Here is a 13,336-nt window from a genome sequence, read left to right as displayed (position 1 = left end):
AAAAGACAGAATGACCCAGTAAGTCTTGAACAAGCCTTAGCTGAAACAGCAAGTAAAGCAGATCAACTCCATAAACAATACAGAGTAAGAAACATGCTATAAGTAAATTTAAGTAACACTCTACAGGAAGGGGTGCATTATTTAAAATCAAAGTGATTCCAGAAGTTCCATTAACAGGATGAGAGGAAAAGGATTCATCACCTCTTAAAAATACAAAGTTATTGCAAACCCCAAACAATCATGTTAGACATGGAAATGTAGACTGGGTAAACATATATAGGAACAGATTTATATGAATTATGACAATGCAAAAAATGTTGAGAGTAAAATGTTGGAGCTGAACATCAAGTTCTGTGGGGAAGTATTACTTTTTTCCAACAGGCAACTACAAAAATATCATGACACATGCTGTTAATAAAGCTAGCGCCTTGCCTCTGAAATAATAAAAAATTAATTTTGTGATTTAATCACATAACTAATCAATGAATTAATTATTAATGTGAATTAATCAATGATTATATTGAATTACTACTTCTGATCAAATCATACAGTTTGTGCCAAAAATCTTAAGGTTCAACTTAAACATTGCAGAAGGAGTTTTTTTGTAAGAGGCATTTAATATTAATCTCTTTCAAAATGTAACATTTTGATTTCAATAAAGCTCTTTTTCATCAGCTTTTGAATGTGAGTAAAGAAAGCAATTTGTTGTGCAGAGTTCCATGTAAATTATGGTAACTTCTTTAGTACGAGTTGCTTATTCTTGTATTTCTGGAAAATCTGAGGAAATCAGACTGATCACATGCTTGCTTTACTGTACAAAATTTTAAGTATCTCTGGTAATCTTCCCATGTCTCTGTAACACATGCAAGATTAATTAAATTGGAGGAGGGAAGATTATTCCACATCACATTGATTTTGTTGAAATAAGAGGCATTTCAACCAGAGACAGTGAAGTTTGGCCAAAGGTCTAAATTACTCACGTGTGCTGGCCAGACAGTTGGTTGTGAGTCATCAGACTTGATAGACTTTTCCACTTTGGCATATTTTTCCACCTTAAAGAAAATAGATCAGAAAAGAAAGAAACCCAATGTTATCTCCTATGTTTCTTCAAGGAAACATAATTTAAGAACCTTCAGAACTTTATAATGTTATACCACATTTACAATGTTAAACTTAACAGAAGAGTGAAACATCATTTTAGATTACAGATTGAAATAACTGCCTGCCATGTGGAATGGTTAAGTAATTTCACAATAACAGTATTTCCTAAAGCCTCTGATTAAGTCAGGTACAACAAAGTTGAAGTGCAAAGAGAGGTTTGTTTTGTAGAAACTTACAATGTCATTTGCATTCTTACTGGCCCTATGATGTCCAAAGCTACAGTCTTGTCTAGTCTACAGTCTTTTAAAAAATCTCAGCACAGTAGAGAAAACTTGTGGAAAGGAACCTGGACATCCTGGTTGGTGGCAAGTCAAATCTGAGTCAGCAGTGCCCTGGCAGCCAGGAGGTCCAGGCGTGTCCTGGGGTGCATCAGGCACAGCATGGCCAGCTGGGCAAGGGAGGGGATTGTCCCACTCTGCTCTGAGCTGGGGCGGCCTCACCTCGAGTGCTGGGGGCAGTTTTGGGTGACACAATGTAAGAAGGATATAAAGCAATTAGAGAGTGTTCAAAGGAGAGCTCTCCTTTGGTGAAGGGTGGTGAAGGTCCTTGAGGGGAAGCTGTATGAAGAGTGGCTAAGGTCACTTGGCCTGGAGAAGAGGAGACTGAGGAGAGAGCTCATTGCAGTTACAACTTCCTTGTGAAAGGAAGAGGTGGAGCAGGAACTGATCTAAACTCTCTGGTGACCAGTGACAGGACCCAAGGGAATGAACTGAAGTTGTGTCAGGGGAGGTTTGGGTTGGATATTAGGAAAAGGTTCTTCACCCAGAGAGTGGCTAGGCACTGGAACAGGCTCCCCAGCGTAGTGGTCACAGCACCAAGCCTGAGAGAGTTTAAGAAGCATTTGGATAAGACACATTTTATGATTTTGGGTCTTGTCCAGTCCTACAGGACTAGGAGTTGGACCTGATGATCCTTGTAAGTCCCTTCCAGCTCAGAATATTCTATGAGTCCCTTCTGTACACTACTAGTATGTGTTCTGGCAGTCCCAGAAAGTAAGAATATGACTGCCCCCAAGAGAAAAACACACAAAGAGTGAAAAAAACAACTCTCAACTAGAATTCTCTGCATAAAGTCTAAAACTTTTCAAAATACTAATGTCCCATAGTATAACATATCAAAAGATAGGAATTTCTACCAAGATAAAAGAAAAGTGACTAATTTTTAAACAATCTACAAACCTCATTTGCTTTTTAGGTTTTTATACTATCAGACAACTTCAAATAGACATGTGCTTATTGAGTCCACAGAAGAACAATGCTAACAATTTGTTTGTACTAATTACTCTATCCAGACTATTCTGATACAACTGCAATACATTACAGTGTAGCTTAACTTGTGTTTATACCTTATGGTACAGAAAAGTAAATGTTAAAGTCACTCCTGCTTTTTAAAGGTCATTCTTTGATACTGCTTACTTCTTAGACACTTCTTCATATAATACAATTTCGAATAATTGCTAATTATACATAACAATTGGTGGTCTTACATCTACTTCAGAAGGAGCAGTCAAGTAGCAAGGGTTCTGTTTCCACATATCTACGCACTGGAAAATGAAAAACAGGATTAACATATTAAATCCTTTAATTAAATACTTAGAAGTATATTACATTACTTTTCAGAACACTTACATTTCCAGCTTTTGAAATTTTGAGGTCATATTGCTGGGCTGCTTTCCTCTCCTTCCTTTTCTGTAAGTAGTCAAGTAGTCTGAGCTGAGGTGGAGTTGAGTAGTGAGCTACTTCTTGCTGTCTGTTCAGAGAGGACCTGGAGTACCTTTTGAAGCACCTATGGAAAAATGACACCAAAGCTTATAAAATCATCGACATTAACTTCTGTACTGCCCCTGTACAAAACCAAAAATATGCAGGGAACTGCTACTTACACGGAGATTAATAAGTTTTTAAGTACTAATTTAAAATTCCTTTTCTGGATTACACTGTATAACTCTAAATTCTGATTTCATATTTATAAAATATACCAGTATTCTGTTTCAGCACTTAGAATGTGGTTATTTTTTAAATGCCTAACTTAAGTACATCATCAAAATGAGTAATTAAGAAGCTGCCAAGCCTAAAATATTTATCTATTATCATAATTTCAGTTCCATCAAATGATCCTTGTCCTACTTATGTAACTATAAAGTTACAATGACAGTAACTACTCTCTAGTGTTTGTTTCATGACAAACTTATGGGTTCAGTAATGCAGTTCTGGACATTCATTTAATCCCTTTTCCTATTTTTCTAGTGGAATATTTGTTGACCACCAAGCTTTAATTTCAAAGACAGCCTGATCAAATTCATTATCTATATATTTTTAGAAATTACTGCTGGTTTGGTACTAGCATAGTATTTCAATGCAAATTAATTTTTAAATGTTTAAGTAACCATTAATGTATTTCCTGTTTACAGAGTGAATGCAACTCTTGAGATAGAACAAACACATTGAACAAAGATTTCAAGCTTCTGTGGAAATAAGAAAGGGCCCAACCATGCACAAAAGTGAAATAATTTCAATATTTTGTACATAGTGCATACCACATTATTTTAAATTTTTGCAATATTCTTATACACTTACACTTCCATTTAGCCTGAATGTCAAACATACAAATAATTATTTTCATTTGCTCATTCAGGATGAAACTTATATGCAGCTTTTAACAAATTAGAGACCACTATGCAACATATCTGTGTATATATTTTACATTACTGAGCTGCCATCTGACTGCTTACACAAAACCTATGCAAAGAAAACCCCAAATCCAAACTGCAATAAAACTGATTATGTTAAGAAAATATATATACACTTTCCTTTGGTATACAAAAATGAGCACACTACAGTATCTACTAGTAACCAAAATAAAATACAATATTGAGCACTTAAAAACATGATATAATTTCTTGACTGCTTCTCACACATTCCTATTTAAATAGATATTACATACAAGGACCTAAACTTTCACATAAAGCATTACTTATTATATTTTTCTTTGAAAACATATTTCGTATTGCAAACTACCGTTTCATGGGGCGAGTGTTCATCTTCTGCTTGTTGTACAGGAGTCTGTTTGTAGTACAGGTCACTGCTATTGAAGGATCAAGACACAAAGGCTCTGCTGTAGCCAAAATAAGTTGGCTCTCAAGTAGGAGTTTGTCCTCCTGCAATATACACAGCTATTAATAACTATAAAAATATGAAAGCTTTTACAGTAGTCAAGTTCCCATATACCTATGATGTAGACATTATCTTAGAAAAAACTGCAAAAAATGATAACAAATGAAAAATGTTAATAATTTTTTTTGTTGTATATTTATGACATCACTGTAAAATTTTTAAATAATCTCTAACCTACCTGCGTCCATTTGTGGTTGTCACTTGTTATAGAATGCACATCACAAATTAAAGTCTGAGGAAAAAAGACATAACAGTAGTAATAATAGGATTTGATAATATATGTTCCACTTATATATATCCATTCTATGAACTACCATAACACTCACAAATTAGTTAAGGCTCCTCTTTACCTGCATTGTAGGTCGCAAAAGAATGTGCTTGCTTTGGTAGGTTGGAGATTTCATGTTGCCAGACTGCCTATAGTCCCGTATTTCTGCTATGACACATCCACAATGGAAAATATTAACCTGGTTAAAAGAAAAACACCAGCTTTTGAATAAACAAACATTTATCAATATTTATCCTGCCTCTACAAAGAAGTTTGCTATATAGCATATAAAATTCAGTGAAACTAGGAATAAAACTAATGACTAAGTTTTTCAGACCAGCAGACCTTTCTATGTACACAGACATGTTTGTCCTAGACGTAACCTAAAATACAAACTTCAAATGCAGTGTTTTCATATGCCAGCAATGCAGTTGTAGAGAAATTCCCATGCCAAACATTCTATAATGAGAAAGAACGAAGGAAATATTGCTAGAGCAGAGCTGAAGATGTTTCACAGCTGTAATCATAGCAATCTCTCTTATCTCCTTCTCCTCAGTAGTAAGTACTGGTTTTTTTTCCTATATATCAATAAAATATTTATTTGGGGCATTAAATACTACACTTTCATATGCACAAGTGCCTTGTGCTTACAATCATCCAGTGAAGCACTCAAAAAAATCAAGGTTTATCTGGGTGCAATACATTTCTTTTTGATAACAAAAATTTCAAACCTGAGATTTTTCTAAAAGATCAACCAAAATAGGTGGTAGTTCCTCTGCATCCAAATATTCAAGCAGCTCTCCTTCTTCATAAGGCAGACGAATGGTCTCAGAGTCTGAATTTAAACAAAACACATTACCTTTGTGTTTCAAGTTCACACATTAAGAAATCTAAAAGAAACTTGCCACAGGAAAAAGCAGAGTTGGCAGAAACCTAGTCACACATTCAATTTTTTCGGATCTCTGTTATTTTTTACATCCATTTCTTTACTTAAGAGTTTTAGTTTGCTCTTACTGTGGTAGCTTTTCCTTCCAGGTGACATAATGTATGCTCTTACTGCCTATGGCAGTACAAATGGCATGAAAATGCCACCACAATGGAACACAAATGCCTCTAGGCAGATCGAGACATGGCAAGCAGTGAAAGAAACAATTTGACAGAAAGAACCTGAAGTGAGAGAAACTTGCATACGCAGCTGTAGAAACTAATGGGAAATAAGAGACTGGAAGGCTATCAAAAAGACTCCTATCTACAGATTTTGTCTGCAGATAAACAGCTCAGCTTTATGTAAATTTTTAGCTCAAGTACAGCTTGAGCTGTACTTACCCGCCACTGGAATTATGTTGGAAGTGAAACAGATAAAGGTAAACAACAACACATTCTAAAAATTTATATAGCATTCTCATTATTTCTAAAACTTCAAGAGAAAAATATTACCTGAACCATTTTTTCCCCTGAGCATCAGTGAATAACCCTCATTTCCTGGATAGAGGTTTACCACCAGACATGACAACGTCTCCTGCATAACCAGCTTCTCAAGTAAGTTCACATTTCGTCTCAGCTTCTGCTTTAAAAGTAAACATTGCTCATGAACATAGTACTATGAAATAATTAGCAGAAATAAAAACAATTGCTAGAATGTGACTTAATGACAAATTACACATCTAAACAAGCCCAGTTAAATTTAATTGACTGTATTCAGCAGAGTAAACGTATTATGTACTATCACGCATGCTTACAGACACAGATTTTTGTAAAAAATCCCACTCATTTAAATTATAAACCCTAGAACTGGAAGCCCACAGACAGAGTTAATAATAATAACATTATGCTAAAATGCTGTAAAACTACAGTGCACCATTATTTGTATCATTTCTACGAACATCATCAATTCAGTACAACTTGTTTGATAACAACAAAATACTTAGTACTTTCAGATATTCCTAATAGAAGAAGGAATTTCTCTCCAGGATTAAAATAATGAATTGGAGCATTTGGAAGCTTCCTTAATTGCATTTTCTTGTCTTTATTTGCTGAAATCTGACCCAGCAGCCAGACACTATACCCTTATTTAACTGTAAAACTATCTTTTCAATGTATAACAGATTTTTATAATTTCTTTGTGTGATTCAGAGACGACACAAACATCCTACAAATTGAAACATTTGAAATCCCCTTAGAACTTAAGACAATGAATTCTGAACTTCAGATAATTTTACAGCCTTTGGCTGGAGACCATATTTCATCTCTGAATACCAGCTCTGGATACAACCATTAACTGGGAGTTAACCTGAGCGCTCATTTGTCTTCCCACTCATTTTACTTCCTTGAAAGCAGCAATAAAGCAGGTTCCACAGCTTTACATTCTCTATTTGACCTTCAGAGTTTAGCAAAGTAATTTGTGCCTTTTACACCTTATATTTAGAACAGATAAGCCTGTTTGAGTCTCTTATCTAACATCATGAAAATTTTTCTTAGCTTACCAACAACTGGAGAAACAAATCTGAATTTACAACAAAAATTACAGGGTCTGAAAAATGGTCCACATTTTTTCCACAGCAGTCATGCTAAGCAATTGATTGTGAAACAAAAATGCACATGGCATTGACACTGGCCCTGAACTTGAACACAAGTGCCCGTAGGTGACACAGGATTAAGACAAAATGAATGGCTCACTAAGCCAGTCCAGGCCTTACTATTCACATTAGGTAGTCTTATCTTTAAGTGACTACTACAGTAGGAAGGGTTTATATTTCATTTAACAAAGAAATTAAGTGGAATTAAAACCAAAGTATTTTCTCAACCTGCCTGTTTAGACAGAAATGAAAAGCTTTTCAGCAATTTCCACTTACCTTTATCTCAGGCTCTTTTTCACATTCTTCAATATATAAATCATAAAGTTTTTGAAATACAGATTTTCTGAAATTAAAAAGACTCAACATGTAAGCCAAATTAAATCAAAGAAATGCTATTAAGAAACTAAATACTGAAACTCTTGGTACCTTCCACTGGATAAATATTTTCTTTTGGGAGGTCTCTGACGGGCACTTTCAATGATATACTAAAAGAGAAAAGTAAACAAGAAACCAGCATACATTACAAAGAAATTTAATTCCAGTTACCACACAACTAGAGATCATTACCAGACAGCATTCCATGTATACAGAAAGTAATTAACAGTTATAGTACATGACTGTTCCAAAAGTGCATTAAACACAATCTGGTTTATGTTACAGTCATCAACAAGAACACAACTCAATTTAGCTGTCAAAGACAGCATTTTATGCCCATGGCATCCATCAGTTCCAGATTGTACACTCACATCTTTTAATTACAGTAGTAACTAACACTACAACACTACTCTACTTAGCTACCACTACTGAAATTCATGTGGTTAACACACTAAGGTGCAACCAAGTTTATGCATACTGGTTTGACCACATTTACAAATCAAATACTCTTCAACATTATTATTTCAGGAAGTTCTCCCTTTGCCTTTTGCATTTCTATTATTTTTCTCTACAGAGCTGTGCATTATAAATACAATTCATGTACATTAAATATTTGAATTAAAAAAGAGTAAGAGAGATAGACTCCTCCAGTAAATGTGATTTATATTCTAACAAGTTATTTCCAAATCTCTGTTGTTTGAAGTATTTAAATTAACAGCTTTTTTCAGAATTTATGTCCTCTCACAGGAACATGTATTTCCTGTAACAGGGTTCAAGGTAACTGTTATAGCAAATGACAGCATTAAAGAACATGAACATGAAGGCACTTGCCTCTTCATTCTCACTAGACTATCCTTAAAAACACAAACAGGATTTTACCATATATTTCTGCCTGCTTATTTCACAGCACACATATCTGCTGGTTTAGAAGGGGAAAGCTCAAGTCTTGCACAGTCTATCACCATTGCACTTCATGTTCTCAGTACAATGGGTAAGACACAAATACATTACAGCAATTTTAGTGAGAATTTTGTAAACTCAGTGTTACGTGTATAGGTGATTACACCCATATATATTTACATAATGTGGTTTTCTACTGCTTTTCAGGAGAAATAAAAAATAGCTGTTGTGTTTTTATAATTCTGAGACCAATAAATTATGTACAAACAAGTAATTTAGCTGCTTCTTACCTCAGCACGATCCAATGCCAGTTCTAAAGCTTGTTGCTGGAAGAATGACAAAGGGTTTTTTAAAAATTATATAACTCTTTATAACATCCTCATACATTAAAAACACCCCAACAACCCTACAACAGATACAAATTTATAATTAGAAGACGGGTTCAAAAATTCTTTGGCATGTACTAAACTTAGCTAAAATCTCATGTAACTGCATCACAAGGCTTGGCTAAATTATGAAGCCTTAGAACAATGAAAGGCAACTAGAATTAAAAGCAGGAATGGAAATGACATCTAATAAAAGGCCAAAATATACCTGAACAGACGTCCAGGAAGCAAACATTTGTCTTTTAGATACCAGTGCCCATGTATCGGTACAGTTATTTTTCACAAAATAGAAACAAAGACCTTGTGGTTCAGAACATTACTTCCACACATAATATACAATTACAATAATATACAATTTAAGAACTGTTCCTTATGATATACTGTGAGATGGCTAGGAAACAAAACCAGCTTCCACTAGAGACTTTTTCCACGGCAGGCTAAAAGTCTGCCCAACCCCATGAAATACCACAAAATCAGCAAAAGCTTCTCAATATCCCATAGCTCTTTGGAGTGGTTTTACTTCAGTACACCTGCAGTTGATATACCTTTATTTCAAAAAGAGCCCACAACTTTGCAGATCAGAATTATGAGTTCTTGGACTAAAATTTGACAAGTATTTCAAACTAGAATAAACAAGCACCAGTGTCAAAAAAAACCCAAACAAACAAAAAACCAACCCAAAAAAGTCTTCCTTGGCTCCTAATGTTCCTTCTCTGGCACTCACTTAAGCTCCGACCTCCTTTGTGCAGGAACAATGTGCTGCTGCTAAATGAACCTCACAACGAAACTGATTTGGGGCAGGGAGGAAAAAGAGGACACTATCAAGAACCAAAGTGTTGTAGGAGAATGCCAGAAGCTTGATTCATCTCCAGGTAAGTCCAGAGAAGCATTGCATTCACTTCAGTGGCAGCTGAATGAAGTCCTTAGCAATGTACCCATGACAAGCTCTAATACTCAGTGAAGTTAGGAACATTTGCAATAGGTACCTCTTCCCAAACACGCATTTGTCCTATTCCCTCAGTTTAAACCATCCCTATCAGCTGCTTCTAAAAGCAAACACCTCTACTTGAGCCTCAAGGAACAGAAGACACACGAGCCATGTCCAATTCAAGGTAGCACCAGTTATTATATAGATAATACTTTATTAAAATAGAATCCAGTGAAGAAAACCATACTACACAACAACAAGAGAACAACAAAGAAACATACAACAAGAACACTCATATACCTAAAACAAAATTTCTTACCTGCTTATGAAAATCCCCCCACCTACTTACCATGCTACTGTGTGGTAGAACCTGCCATGACAGAACATTTTAATTTTCAAATGTCTAGATGTTTTTATGAAAAGGTCAAATACTGATGCTTTCTGTATAAGAGAATATATATAGCAGATACATCTACGATGCCAATGTTTAGGCATTATTTCAAGTATTCAATTCACTGACTGTTTAATGTTAGGTAAAAATCCATGGCAATATGAGCATCTGGGAATAGAAGGCTACTGTGCAGAAGCAGGATTTATACACAACCAACTTCCTGCCACCACTCCTGACTGAAAACATCACTAGCTTGATATGGCAATTCCTATGCTGCACTGGCCAGTGAGTAAGTGTTTAGAAGTATCCAAAGGCTATGAAGACACTCCTAAAAAGGGAAATATCAGAATTCAGCAGTAACAAACAAAACAATTTTTAAAAGAAAATGTCAAATATTAGTGGCATTGTCCTAATCAGCCAGACAGCTAGCAGACTAGAGCAAAAAGGTCTGAAAACATATGATCAGAATCCTAACTTACCATTGTAGTTGAAGCCATGTGGCCAAATGGCAAAAGAAGTACTTAAGGAGTTTCGTGTAGCAGGCAAAGAATCATATTTGATGGTCAGACTTGGGATACTGAAAACAAAAAATTAAAGGAGAAAAAAACCACCACTTACAAACGGAATGGGCATTTTATTTAAATACAACATTTCCGGTGGTTAATTCTACTTTAATTTGATTAGCATAGTTTCCTCCAAGAGTAGGAACAAGTGCTCCATCCACTGCTAGTGCAGAGGTTCTCACAGCAATGACTACTACTACTTTACACAATCATTTTACATTAGTTTTATTCAGCAGTAAAGCACTAAGTAAATGTAAATATTGCATTTATGCAATAAATGTACATATACTTTTCCCTATTGCAGCAGTTTCCTAGTACATATACTATTATACCTGTAAATATACCGTATGTACATATACATACATATGTACATATACTTTTCTCTATTGCAGCAGTTCTCCTAGGCTATCTCAAATGTCACATCCTCAGATGCACAGGAGGCTAAAACACTTAATGAAAAGCAGAGTGTTTAGCAGACAGCATCAGCTCTTTTGTTTTGCTTTTGAGAAGGTGTTATTCCATAGCCAACACCTCCACTAGCGGTGTCTTCCAGCATTGCTTGCTTTAAAACTGACTCGCAGCAAGCTGTCAATCAAGAAATGAAAAAAATTTGCTGCCACCGCCTCCGGGACGCGCCGGGGCGGAGAGCGAGCGGCGCAGCCCCGGACGGCAGCAGCCGCCCGGGAAGAGCCGGGCCGGCGCAAGCCAAGGGCGCAGGCCGGACCGCCGCTTCCCCTCCCTTCCCTTCCCGCCCGGCCCCGTCCCGCCGGCCCCTCCCCGGCTGTGGGTCCCCCGTGCCCGCCGAGCGCCGGTACCTGGCGGCCTCTCCCGCCCCCGCCGCTTCCGAGCCGCGGCCGGAAGGGGCGGGCGGGTCGCCGTGGAGACCGCGGGGGCCGGGCGAGGGCCGGGAGCGGCCCCCGGCGACGCGGTGCGGGCGGGGATGGGGTTTGGTAGGGGGCTCGGATAGGCACCGAGGAATTCAGGGGGTTTAGTGGTAGTAAAGAGCCTGCAAGTCACCGCTTTAATGTCTTTGTGAAGATCAGGAGAGGATCCTGTGTGTCTCAGGGATGCTGTAAGGATATTTGAAGGGGTTTGGTATGTCCATCTCCTGGCCCTGCACAGGACCGTCCCCAAGAGTCACACCGTGTGCGTGAGAGCAGTGTCCAAGCACTTCTCACGCTTGGTGCTGCAGGCACTTCCCTGGGGAGCCCAAGGGCCGATGGAGCCTGTGAGCATCCTTACTCAAGCTCTGCCAGGCACACCTGCACCACACATTGTACGTGTGTCCCTGGGCACAGCACTTTTATGACTTGTACCACGTTTTTTTCACACCTTTGCAGCACTTCTGGCTGAGCCATAATTGTTCACAGCAATGAGCGAACGGCTGCCCTGTGATCCTGCCGCCAGTCCTATAGGAAAAGCCACACCTAACACCACCCTTCAATGCCTTTGTTAACCTTGTGCGGACATGTCCTAGCAAGGGATGACTTGAAAACTCAAGAAAATGTAGGCACTAGGAGATCCAGGCAGCTCTGGATAGAGTGAAGCACTTCTTGTAGGACTACTCAGGTACTCTGTCTTGGTGCTGGCACTGTTTTGCTTTCAGCACTGGATTCTTAGGAGCCCTTCTTTCACAGCATAGCCCAAATTTTGGGACTCAGTTACTGGTTGTGTCTAGAGTTTCTCAGAGATTCTCAGTGCATAGAATAAAAACATCTGATGAGATCAGTGTTCTTCAGCTATGGGCATAAATAAATTGGACACCAATTTCAGCAACAGGAAGGCTAGTTTATTAATATTTTTTAGAAGCCCATGTTGTCCCTGAACACCAGAGAAAAGATGGCCAGAATCCTGTCCTGGAGCAGGAGCAGGTGGCAGTTCTTCCCTGACACATCTAGGCACTAAATCAGTGCATGGTCCAGCAGTTCAGCAGCTGCATTTCATCCAACTTTGAAGCTCCTTTGAGGATGCAGTTGTGCCATCCTTTAACCTGTTTTTTTCTAAATTTCTGTGCTGTATGCCTGGGAGAACCAGAGTTCTGTAGCCATACTGATAGACCTGTCCCAGTACAAAATTGCAAAGCTGTTTTTCATTTTCCTGTGCTCTTTCAAAATTAAATGGCTTACAGGCCTATGAATCTGAGTCAGATTTATATGCTGAGGCTGAGGCAGTGATTCAAGGGACCACCCTCTCATTTGAGTACAAACATTAAAAAGAAATGACAGCATGCTGTAAGTAGAAAGTGCTTCATTCAAATGAGACAGACTGTAGGCATGTGGATGAAGCTTAGGGCAAACAGCCATGAACTCCTGAATTCTAAATCAGTTATGTCATTGGCTTTCTGTGTGGGCAGTTATAAATCCCTGTGGTAACATTTCCTACCCTGGTTATGTACATCTGTATTCAGGACTTAAATGATTTGCAGACATGAAGAAGCCCCACAGCTTCCATTTACTTTTAAAATCAGATGCACTTTGTCAGGTATAACATCCATTCTTTTGTAGGCAGGTATTTCTAACTTGACTGTTTAAATAGAATTTTAAAGGTCTGGCAGGTGTAGCACGGAAGGGATCTGTGTTCTTCAGCTGGGGACATTACTCCTGTGTTAGTCAGCC

General features: G+C 37.7%; 1 protein-coding gene across 11 annotated transcripts in view; it reads right to left on the bottom strand.

The window, feature by feature from the left end:
• Positions 1 to 11,553, bottom strand: part of SUPT20H (SPT20 homolog, SAGA complex component) — a 29,787-nt gene extending 18,234 nt beyond the window's left edge. For 8 of the 11 annotated variants that reach the window (XM_039696583.1, XM_039696588.1, XM_039696589.1 and 5 more), the window contains exons 1-13: positions 11,537 to 11,553; positions 10,638 to 10,735; positions 8,744 to 8,779; positions 7,605 to 7,663; positions 7,455 to 7,521; positions 6,040 to 6,169; positions 5,334 to 5,437; positions 4,685 to 4,801; positions 4,513 to 4,566; positions 4,179 to 4,318; positions 2,790 to 2,946; positions 2,648 to 2,704; positions 981 to 1,052 (exon numbers count right to left, since the gene is read on the bottom strand). In XM_039696583.1, coding sequence (XP_039552517.1) covers positions 981 to 1,052; positions 2,648 to 2,704; positions 2,790 to 2,946; positions 4,179 to 4,318; positions 4,513 to 4,566; positions 4,685 to 4,801; positions 5,334 to 5,437; positions 6,040 to 6,169; positions 7,455 to 7,521; positions 7,605 to 7,663; positions 8,744 to 8,779; positions 10,638 to 10,655 — 1,011 coding nt within the window. In that variant the 5' untranslated portion in view covers positions 10,656 to 10,735; positions 11,537 to 11,553. The remainder of the gene's footprint in view (positions 1 to 980; positions 1,053 to 2,647; positions 2,705 to 2,789; positions 2,947 to 4,178; positions 4,319 to 4,512; positions 4,567 to 4,684; positions 4,802 to 5,333; positions 5,438 to 6,039; positions 6,170 to 7,454; positions 7,522 to 7,604; positions 7,664 to 8,743; positions 8,780 to 10,637; positions 10,736 to 11,536) is intronic. The other 3 variants (XM_039696584.1, XM_039696587.1, XM_039696593.1) reach the window with 1 other exon arrangement.
• Positions 11,554 to 13,336: the final 1,783 nt, after the last annotated feature.

This window comes from Passer montanus, unplaced genomic scaffold, assembly GCF_014805655.1.
Source record: "Passer montanus isolate IOZ18808 unplaced genomic scaffold, ASM1480565v1 scaffold99, whole genome shotgun sequence".
NCBI classification, from domain to species: Eukaryota; Metazoa; Chordata; class Aves; order Passeriformes; family Passeridae; genus Passer; species Passer montanus.
This window is presented reverse-complemented; position numbering and strand designations above follow the sequence as displayed.